At 36.2% G+C, this 12,148-nt stretch overlaps 1 protein-coding gene across 4 annotated transcripts in view; it reads right to left on the bottom strand.

The window, feature by feature from the left end:
* The window catches only part of LOC132114489 (glutamate receptor ionotropic, delta-2-like), a 398,065-nt gene that overhangs the window by 40,103 nt on the left and 345,814 nt on the right, over positions 1 to 12,148 (bottom strand). For all 4 annotated transcript variants that reach the window (XR_009425331.1, XR_009425332.1, XM_059522629.1 and 1 more), the window contains exon 13: positions 10,257 to 10,452. Coding sequence is in view for 2 of the 4 variants with exons in the window: in XM_059522629.1 (XP_059378612.1) it covers positions 10,257 to 10,452 (196 nt within the window). In the remaining 2 variants the exon portion in view is untranslated. The remainder of the gene's footprint in view (positions 1 to 10,256; positions 10,453 to 12,148) is intronic.

Below are 12,148 nucleotides of genomic sequence, written 5' to 3' on the forward strand. Positions count from 1 at the left end.
ATACACGCTTCACTAAACCACTGCAAAGATGTGCGAAAAAGCTGTCAAAAGACCCTAGGACAGACATTCTTACATATTATAGCACTCACAGATATGAGTGCACACATGCACGTCTTTGCAAGCATCCATGATCACAAACCCTGCTGTATATTCAGAGTGCTCCCCATCGCTCATGTGGCTGTCATCCGCGGCGTGCCATCTCTGGTCCTCCTCACAGTTGCGACATACACACTTCATGAAGCCTCTGTCCTCTACATCAGGAGCACCTGTGATGTGACATTTTGTGCTTTCTACTCATGCTGAGATGACAAACATATAGAGCTCCAGCAAGCCTGTCCTCTCGCAACTGACAGCACACTTTCTTCTGACTTCAGAATAATTTAAGGTCACACACTCTGGCTCTGTTCCAAAACACAGGGAACTTCCTCCATAGGCAGTGTTTTAAAGCATTACAGACACACTCCAAATGCGAAGGCTGTTAGCATGTCATTAAGTTTAAGGTGTGATCACATTAGCCAAATGTCACAATTTGTGCAAAAAAAGCTCCATTGTATTTTGACATTAGTGTGTACAGTGATGCATAAAGCACAGCTCACACAGAAGTCACTTTCAAACTAGGGGTGTGCACAAATAGTCAAATATTTGAATATTCAATCTGTAATTATTATTTGAAAAAATAAAAAAACATGATTCAAATTTTACTACGTTTTGCTTTGCTGGCTCTAAATGGATTGGAATCCATGATAAATCCTAAGCACGCAAACTAAAAGTCAGTTTCTAAATGAACTGGATGGCTCTGTGGAGCGTGTTAACAAGTTGATTGTATTTGATCACAGAATGTCGTCGTCTGCCTCGCAAAGTTTGGAATTACTTTGATCAAAACAATCTTATTAAAGGATCTTACAAAATGGAATAACTTTTGATAATATCACCACCACAATGAGAAATCACATGAATCCAAACAGCAGTCTACTGAGGAAAGACAGCTGTCCATCACTGGATTCACCACTGCAGGTATGCACATCTGCAGCCCGAGTGAGCCGAGAAGAGAGCTTATCTTATAGCCAAATGATCTTGAGACGTGTGCTTCCTTTAAATTTCCTTTAGGGTGAGTGCTTTAAAAACAGAAAACACAAAGCGCTGTAAGAAACTTTGCTTTGCACACCATTATCATTGTATCTAGAACATCTGTGTCAAAGCATTCTTATTGAGGAGCCAACTTTCACCTGAGCATGTGGATATTATTGTTTTTTCTCAACATTAACATTATAAACAGGCCTATTCAAGTGTATGTAGGTTCTATACTGTAATTGACACTGTCTGCTTTATTTTTCCTGTTGCTCTGCAGCTTAACATTTGTATTTATTTATTTTTTTACACATTTTCAACTAAAAGAAAACCTTCAGATATAATGTAACGTTGTTGTAGAACTGTTATGTATAATGCCTTAACATAAGCTTGTTCTCATTTAGGTAAACAAATAATATTTTAATACTATATATATATATATTTAAATAAGCTTAATTTTTATTAACATTCCTATTAATTTCTATCATTTTAAGCCAAATTACATAAAGCACTGCACATCCTCCATGTAATGCATTACAAGAAGTTATATGTGCAATAATTTCATTCTTACTAGGCTGGATTTTTAGCTTAGCAGCATGCCATCAAACATTACTGGAACAGAGCTCTGGAGATTGTGAAGGAATAACTCCTGTTTGAGGTATCTGATCTCATAAAAACTGAATTAAACAACTCTAAATCATGAAGTGCATAATCGTGTTGCGCAGGCAACTCAAGTCATAGATTTGAAAAAATGAGATCCGACCGGTACTTACAATGACAGAAAAAAGCAATAAGGTGCATAACACACCAACATTCACAATATGATACAGGGGGAAAAGGTTTCACAGAGTCATTTGCGATTCAAGCCATGACATTACTGTCATTTTTTTCATAACCACTGATACAAGAATACTCATGTTTTCTAGGTAATGACAAATGCCATATGGGTTTTTATGTGCATGTGAGTCTGGAAGAGTCTCAAGTAGTATTTCTATGAATAGCTGAGGTCATTTTCTATGTGCTGGCAAGAAAGAAATATTTAGGACCACTACCCCTTTTCTGCCTCTCCTTTCTCGACCTGTGATGTATTATTTTCTTTGCTTTCCAAAAGTCCATTAAGGCCTGGCGGTGGGCCATCTTGTCTCCCGCTGACAAAGATAAAGATGTGGTGGAGGGGTGCAGGGACGAACAGAATGAGAATAAGCGGGGCATCGCTAGAGTTTACCTCAAAAAATACACACACATTCTCACCACTTGCTCTGCAAACACAGTCACAACAGCATGTTTGCCGCTTCTGACACTTAGATAATGTCTCGCCTTTCATTTAATTCATCTACAATTCAATCATTTAATTTTGTCTCCTAAAAATAAAACCGAATAGATGGAGGGGCCATTCTCCTTCTCAAGTCTCTGCAGGAATACAGAAGTGAAATTTAATGATCCAATTTGGGTCATCTTGCTGGCAGACCGGAGGGTTGTTGAGTTTGAGATTAAACTCATTCTTTAGAGGCTGTTTGTCTTTTGCCTTTTCTCACACTGATGTTTCTACCTGCAGATTTATGCCCTCTGCATTAGTAACGTTTCCACCATTTTTTTTTCTGTGTGGAAGTGCTGCTGTGTGGGCTTCTAACCAGCTTTCCATTTCCCTAGTAATAAAGCACATTTGTCATTAAGATTCACCGGAGCGACTCGTTAAGAGTCTGATTGAGAATGTTTATCTTCGTGAAGGAGAAACATCACTCTGAGAAATGGCAATGTGAGCTCCAGAATTTACTTTTAAGTCAGTACTTTCTACTTTAAAAAGGGAATTTCAGCCTTTGCAACAAATCAACCCTGTCATAATCCTTTTTTTTTTTTTTTTTTTGGAGTGTCACCAGGAATAAGAGAGCTCAGATGTAGCACTGCCTACAGAGTCCTCCTGGGAAGTTGCTACTTACAGGTTTGTAATTCAGATTTTATGTGCATAGAGAGGATTTTGGATGTAATAAAATGTTTGGCAATGTGTCTCTCTCTCTTTTGCTTTCTGACAAAAAGTAGCTTTAATGCCAGTACAACAAATTGACAAGGAAAATATGCATAATCGATCAATTAATTATATCATTCTTGCCCCCCCCCCAAAGAAAAGGCAAATACAGTTTGAAATGTAGAGTATTACCTAAAGAAAATGCATTTTCATCAATAGTACAGAAGATGTGTACAAATTAAATTGCATAGTCAACATTCCCAAATACTAATTATGATAAAAAAAAAATCGGCTTCAGTCTCAGATTCTTTACTTCTCACGCCCCTCTCTCTGCAGGTCAGGGCTCAAAAAGTCTTACTACCTCAGGCACCAATTAATTTCCAAGACTATTCAAGTTGTTCCTGATTATGCCATAAATATTTTAAAACCAATTTATAGACACCGCCATTTGTATGTCAGACACAAATCTCTGGATTTGACCAATTTAAATTATAACTGCACTACAAGTCTCCAAAAAGATGAAAAAAATGAGAAGTCCTGAATTTTGCAGCACACTTAAGGATCTTCCTTCATTAAAGGAATCTACATAAATCGCCCTGACTTTTAACATTAAGAAACCTTAACATTGGAAGGTTTATAGACCTTAGAGAAAGATAGATAGAACTTGTATTTAGTTAATGTATTTCATCATATCAACATAAAACTTTTTTTGTAGACCACTTCCCAGAAAGAGTTGAATTTCTTTGCATTGCAGTTCAGTGAATTCCTGCGTATATGCACACTTGGCCAGTATACATCTGCATTCTGACATGACTGTCATTCAATCTGCAGCATTCTGTGAGTGCCATATGGAACATGTAAGGACATGCTCAGAAAAATCTCCTGACTGCATGACATCAGCACTGTATACCCCTGAGGTTCCTCAGCGAATCTGGGTTTGAGTCTGTTTTGTTGTCGCTAACAGCATTTAGCAAGTTACCACACAGAATGACAGACGCACAGGGAGTGAAGAGAGACTGAAATATGACGTGAGGAGTAAAAAGTATTTTGTAAAAGATCTTCTCGATGCAGACAGATGTCCTGCCAACTGGATTTAACTCTCAAGAGTTTAGTTCCTTTCTCCAAGTTGAGACAGATAACTGGGCCTTATTTCCTTTTAGATCAAGCCTCCTCAATTTGCTATTATTTTAATTTCAGTTTCGCTCATCAAATTGCTGTACATGGATACGGGTGCACAGTGAGTCATGTTCATATCAGACCCCTTAAATACAGCTTCACAATTAGCGCCACCTCTTCTCTAAATTTTTTTGCAGCCCTCTTATCTTTTCTGAACACTTATCCTCTCTCTTTTGGTTCTTCTGTGTCTCTCCCCGGTCCGCCCCTTCTCTTGAAGCTATAACACCAGCTCATTCCGTCAGATGCCTAGCAACAATGCTGCTAAATCTATCAGGAGAAAGAAGATAAGTCTCAGCTAATTCCTGTTAAAGCAGCACTTTCATTCTCACTTTCCTCCTCCTCTATTTGTATCTTACCTGTGATGTCCAGTCTCAATTATCCTCCCGTCCACATTTCCTACACTATCTCCTCTCTCACTTCCTATTTAGGTTTTTTCTGATCTCTCTCTCTCTCTCTCAAGCCCCTTTCACACTGCACGTCGGACCCGGCATATTGCCGGAACATTGCCGGGTCGCCTTCTGTGTGAAAGCAACTACGTCCCGGGATTGATTCCGGCATTGAACCCGGATCGGGGACCTAGTAACATTGCCGGGTTCGACCCGGGACGAGCGCTGTGTGAACAAAAGCCAGATCTAATGCCATGTCGAATTGATGACGCACGTTATCGCGCGACTCTTTTACCGGCTGTTTTGAAGAAAGATCAATGTTCGCGCTAAAAAAAATATGTGCAAACTGTAATGAAGCAGAGATCAGTTAGTTCCTCACTTTCCGTGCTGACACCGAGATCGTTTGCTTGCTTCGGTGAAAGTATAACGTGCATAGCATTTTCGACTCGTACATTACACGTCACACCCTGATGTCACGTGTCGTTACGGGATCTTCACGGGTTGTGTGTGAAAGCACGCACATATCCCGGGTAATCACTGGCAGTGTGAAAGTGCTAAATCTAGCGACCCGGGAACAATTGCCGGAACACTTTACCCGTGTATTTGCCGGAATGGCAGTGTGAAAGGGGCTTCAGTGTTGCTGTAGTATAAGGACTAATACTTGTTTTATTACACAAAACATACATATTAGAGTTTGTATGTTAAGCTTAATTTGTTCAGGGTCAGTAAGATTTTTTGTTTGTTTTAAATTGCTACTTTTATTCAGCAAGGACACATCAAATTGATCAAAAGTAGCAGCAACTTTATAATGTTACAAAAGATATTTCAAATAAATGATTTTCTTATCTTTTGAACGTCTTATTCATCCTAAAAAAAGGCTTTAATATAATATACAAATATAACATAAAACAATTTAAGCAGCACCATTGTTTTGACATTGATAATAAGAAGAAGTGTTTCTTGAGCACCAGATTAGCAGATCAGAATGATTTATGAAGGATCATGTGACAAAACATTTAAGTTTTGGCTGATAAAAAAAAAGAAAAAAAAAAGAAAAAAAAAAAGAAAAACATTTTGTAAAGACTGTTTTAGTCCAACTAAATTCAAACTTTTTCAAACACATTTAGAGATCTGACACCTGACATGTTACCAACAGCAGAGTTTCGGTGACCTTTTTAATCACTTTCAACTAATATGCACCAATTTAATCACTGCCAGTTTGAGAGCCCCTTTAACAGATGACCACTAATCATTCTCTTACCACACAGTACTGTCTTTTGGATCTAAATTAGAGTTTAATGCAGCTAATAAAACACTCAGTTTTTCATAAAAATGAGATTTACACAAACACCTTCACACTGTTATTACCCAAAGGTTTAAATATCTGCAAATCAACAAAAGCAATTTCTTGTGATAAGTGGTGAGCAGATGCACATGATGAGTGGCATGACTCTAAACACAGTTCTGCAAAAACACCGCAGCTCTTTTTTGATCTTTGTGGAAATTTCTCAAACGCGCCAAGCAGGTGTTAAAAGAGTTTTAATCTTTCCCATAGAGCAGGCCTCCTCATGCGTTCACGTTGCCTCATCTGTTGATGACTCAAATCTCATCATTACACTTTCTAAACAATCACCGCCCGACTTCCCACATGCACTGCACTGTTTTGTGCTGTTCAATGTGACAACATGCTAATGAACAAGCTGAGAATTAAATGATAAAGTGTTTGCGTAATGAGAGGAGAGTGGCTCTTTGCAGTGTGTTTGTGTGAATCTGGGGAGGGAAGAATGAAGAATGGAAAGATCATTAGATGCTCTTCATAACAAGAATTAATATATAATTATATATATATTAAAATAAATTAAATTAAATTTATGCATTTAGCAGATGCTTTTATCCAAAGCGACTTACAGTGGATTCAGGCTATCAATTTTTACATATATATATATATATATGTGTGTGTGTGTATTTTACAGAAATATGAATATTTAGTCATCACTGACCCACAATCTGATCATTTCAAATCCATATGACTGACTTTCTTAGTGAAAAAAAAAAAAGTGTTCGATGTTATTTTCCATTTAATAACTGTATAATGAAAAAAGACTGAAGCTTTTAAGCTTTCGCAAAAAAACACATGCAAAATATTTAAAATCATCTGAAGCCATTATGGTTGACAAAACTGGTCTGAATATATATGAAGCCATATGAGGAAAAGAAAATACTGCAATAATGCATTAAATTGATTGAAAATAAAAAAAAATACGTTAAATATAAATATTTTTCAAATAAATGTTTTATTCATGAAATAATTATGAAAAAAAAGATCTATCACAGTTTCTACAAAAACGACATGACGGTGAAGAGATAATGACAGAACTTTGATTTCTCCACCAACTCCTTGTTTAAACTGTATTCACATCTACCTCCTTTTTTCCTCTACCTTCTTCTGTTCCTGAGTTTTCTTCACTCTCTCTGCTGCGTTTTGCCTTCAGTTGCATCTTCCTGTCTCTTTTGGGCGATGGACATGCTGGCCAAATAAGGCTGGGATAATGAAGTCTGTGAATGCTGAAATATGACTGAAATCCTTTTAGTGCTGGCTTATATCGAATCCCTTGTTTGCAGTCAAAGGCACCTCTCTCTTTTCTTCTCCACACCCTTCCTGCTCCCCTTTTTCCATCATGTTTTGATGTCAACTAATGGTCTATACAAAATTCTCCTCCGGTGGGGACTGAGCTAGACATAATGGGGATATCTTATCTCATGACCTGAAAAATGTCTTCCTAGGACGCAGACCATCTCATGTCCTTCTGCGAGTTCTACAGTTTCCAGACGAAAGCCTCCTTCATACATCCACGTTTGCTGGAGATGATTTACTAGTCGTGGACAGGTAAACACACTGCTGTTGTAAATGACCTTTACTTGTGATCAGATCATTTCAGGAAAAAGATGCAATGTCTTGGGAAAATATATTCAGAAAGGTTATAGTATAATGAAAAAATGAAAACACAACAATGTGCAGTACTTGATTACAGTCTTGTGTAGATTCTTTAATACTGAACAAATTAAAACAATAATAATAATAATAAAAAAATCCTTTTTAAATGAATTTAGTGACTTGATAATCACCCCCTCCCATATAGTTACTCAAATATATATATATATATATATATAATTGTCACCATGATGATAGTCATTGCAACTTTTTTTTTTTTTTTTTTAAGATTTTCTACATTTAGTCAAGCCATTTACTTAAAATAATTATTAAGGACATCAATTCAACCCAAAGAAAAAAAAAATCAATGCAAAATGTTGCTTTCTAGAACTTCAGTTCTAGGGACACCTAATTTTTTATATTTTATAAGACCTATGAAAATGAATAAAACAATTCATCTTGAGTGAACTTATAATTTTTTTGCAATGTAGGTGAAAATGTGCCACAAAATGAATTAAGAAAGCATCACCCCTATCAGTGAAATGAAATTCCCAGTCTGCTCCTATTATTGAAAAATGAGACAAACAGGGGCTCTCAGCATTAGCACATGACTAGCTCAGAGAAGAGATGAATACAATTGAGAATAAACATCACAGATATTTGCTAGGGAAATCAGAGCAGATGTTTGTCCAGTGTACCAGATACTCCTTTATTATGGATTAGCACAAGCTGCGACAAGCCCTGCTGTTACACAATGAATTCTGCGGCTGTTCTTTGATTCTTTAAAGGGATAGTTCATCCATAAATTAAATTCATCATCATTTACTTATTTTCATGTTGTTCCAAACCTTTATTACTTTTATTTAATCCACAGAACACATCTATTTATCTACAGAAGAATATCCAAGCTGCTATGTTCTATATAATGTAAGTGAAGAGTTCATAGTATTTTATTTTTAATAAAAATTCAATCTTTTCAATACCAGGTGTTCAGTTGACCAAAACAAAAAGCTATTGCATGGTTTCAGAGGACTTCAAATCTCATAAAAAGTTATATGGGCTACTTTGTTAATTTTTAAGCTTGACAGCAGCTGTTGCTCATTTCGTTGCCCATTCACTTTCACTGTATGCAATATATAAGTTAAGGCATTCTGCTAAATATATCCTTTGTTGTTCCATGGAAGAAAGTCAAGTAAATGGTGACAGAACTTACTATTGTCTGATAATTCTAAGAAGAACATTTGTCTGTGCTTGTGAAGAGTCTGCAAGGCTATTTATGTAGTAAATGAGAAGAGAAAATGTAAGAGAGGCAGAAAGGTTTCTGTTACTAAGAATCTGCTACTATTCTCCACTTGTTATTTGTTTTGTGTCTTCTGAAACACTTTATTTTTGTAGAGTACAATATGTGCATCTTTTTGCCAAAAGTCAGTTCATGATTTATTTTAAGATTGTTGTTTTTATTCTGTTTTCTGCACATAACAACAAAAGTCAACATTGTCTCTGTTGGGAATATCATTTATTTAACTCAGTATTGCATTTAACAGCACACATAACTGCACACAAAACTGTTTCACCTCTACAGAGTTATACAATATTTTAAATGTTGTTGGATCATTAAAGTGATAGTTCACCCAAAAATGAAAATTACCCCATGATTTACTCACTCTCTAGCCATCCTGGGTGTGCAGGTGCATCTCAAAAAATTTGATTATCATGGAAAAGGTCTTCATTTTTGGGAATTTAATTAAAAAAGCAAACTTTCTTATATTCTAGATTCATTGCACACAAACTGAAATATTTCAAGAGTTGTTTTTTTTTTTAATTCTGAAGGTTACGACTAATTGCTTAGGAAAAAAAATCAGTATCTCAAAAAATTAGAATATTCTATTTTGACAAAACTATATCAGCTATTAAACAGCACAACTGGTTTTAACATTGACAAAAAATACTATTTAAAATAAATAAATAAACTACTTAGAAAAAAATTATATAATGTTGGCTTGTTTATTAGGTTCAAGATTTTCATGGCTACAGTCTGCTGTCAATAATCTATCCAGCACCATATGCAAAGCTGAAGTATTTTATAAATTGCTTTTAGGTAAAAGCATCTGTTAAATGGCTGAAATGTAAATTATGTTGTGGTCATAAATACTTAGAGAAACTCCAGGAGTCAGTCACTAGGGGGCGCTCTGAAGCCTACATGCCACAGAGGAAGACAGGCAGGTAAAAACAGAAGAGGCAAAGGAAGGAGAGGCTGAAGGAGGGTAAGACAGGGGTGTCACCTTGTCACACAGTATTCAACGGAACACCTGTGAGATGATATCACATTAACAAAACAGTCTAGTCAGCCATTTACTCTTTAGTATTCTCACAAGATCTAAAGGCGGCACAGACTCTCTGCCTTCATACTTCACTCGCCTACCAGCCTTTTTAATTGCAGTGCTCAAGCTCGTTTAAAATTCCAAATGAAAACATGCTTGGAAGTGAGGAATAAAAAATCGTGGGTTAACAAATAAGGCATTAACCCGCACCTAATTAGTATGGGAATTCAGTGGGGGAATTTTCAGAGTTAAATCACTCATAACTCAAGCACCATTAAGCCACATTAGCGCATTTTTGCTTTGATATCTCTATTCAGAAAACATTAGTGCTATCTTCACAAACCGTTGCTTAGTTAAGCACTGTAATTAGATAAACGGTGGCGGCAGTCATAGCGCCCGGAGCACCCTACCTTCCGGATGCCTTCTTTCGATTCCTCCACATTGTTTTCAGCTCCTCCTGTCCGGTTGATCATCCTCCACATCTGCGAGTACATCGGGTCCCTCTCGAAAGGGTTCATGCCTTTACTGCGGACCTGGTCGTAGACAGAGGAGTCCAGAACCGTGCCGTATGGCAAGTCTGTCTGCTTAGCCAAATCCTGCAGAGACCTGGAGGGGAACAATGAAACATATTACAATCTAAAATACTGAGAAACAACATTATTGGGTTGATGCCTGGGGGCATAATCATTTAATGATTAAAACATTATTTGCAACGTCTACATTGTGGATGCATGAATACCCACACGTTTGAGTTTAATTGTACCAGTGTAAGTGAGTATAAATCCATCCAGCAGCTTTGCTGCACAGACACCCTCCCACTTATGTTATGTCGAATACTGTTTATTCAGCAATTTGTGTTAATATCTTACATCTAATTAAAAGTTAGCGAACCAAGGGACAATAATTCCCTGCAGTAATATTTATATAAAGCAAATAATTGGAAAACACAATAAAGATGAAGCCTTCCCTGCAAAATACTGCAGTTCATCAAAGCGTTTCATTAAGTCTAACTTCATTTATAAAACTGATAATGATACAAATTATGTGCTTTTGCACTGTGTTAATATTCAACATGACCAACTCTATAACAATATTTCTATACATTTGAGCAGCACGTCAATGACAGCAGAAAGCGTGGGTTGGTGCCATTGAGATTCCAGCAGACAGCTGGACTGACCTCTAATTAATCAAATATTATTACATCAGACAGCTGTCATCTTCTTCTAGTACTTAACTCCGCGAGCACCCTTTGAAGGTTTAATGAACTTGCCTACAAATGTTAATCTTTTATTGCTCCCAATTAATCTCGCCACTTAATCCCCACCCCTCCCGAAAAATTATGGGTATGTGTCGGGTGTCATTTGCATGGAGAACTGCTGTTAAAATGACCCGTGAATACCCTGCAGTACTATAAAGTATTTGACCTCTTTCTAAAATAGGCAATAGGCTTTAGTTATGTCAATCATTAATGATGATTCGCACCATAGTCAGTTGTCTCATACTACACAAATTCCAAATTCTATTAAGAATAACAAATCATAAGGGCTTATAATAATACAGTTTAGAGAAAGCTATAATGATAATGATGATAATAATAATAATAATAGTCATTGTTTTGGTCTTTATTAAATAATGTTTTTAAATAATAATGAAAATAAAAATAACGCAGTGCTGATAATAAACTATATAGACTATAGTTCAAAAGTTTGGGGTCAGTAAGATTGTATTTCTCTTAAATAAAAAAATTATTTTATTCAGCAAGGATGCATTAAAGTGATCAAAAGTGACAGTAAAGAGAAATTATAATGTTTTAAAAATTTTCTTTCAAATTAATGCCTTTCCTCTGAACTTTATATTCATCAAATAATTTTGACAAAACTATATCAGCTATTAAACAGCACAACTGGTTTTAACATTGACAATAATAAGAAATGTTTCTTGAGCAACAACTCAGCATATTAGAATGATTTCTGGTGGATGATGATCATGAATAAATTACATCATGAATAAATTACATTTTTACTTTTTACAGTTGTTTTCACAATTACTGTTTGTATTGTGTTTATAGACGGTTTCAACGGCAACAACATAAACAAACGTTACTGCGCATGCGCGCTTTTGGGGACCTAACTTAACTTCCGGTAGACTTACAAATAGAATCAATAACAACAGCCAAGTCCCTCTAGAGTAGATATTTTTTGATAACAAACAAAATATGTTTGCTGCATGGATCAGGCGGACTTAATGAAAATGCAAATCCATTCTTTGCCAATAGGAGATGTTTTAAAGCATAGACATAAAG

This window comes from Carassius carassius, chromosome 34 (genome assembly GCF_963082965.1).
Source record: "Carassius carassius chromosome 34, fCarCar2.1, whole genome shotgun sequence".
NCBI classification, from domain to species: domain Eukaryota; kingdom Metazoa; phylum Chordata; class Actinopteri; order Cypriniformes; family Cyprinidae; genus Carassius; species Carassius carassius.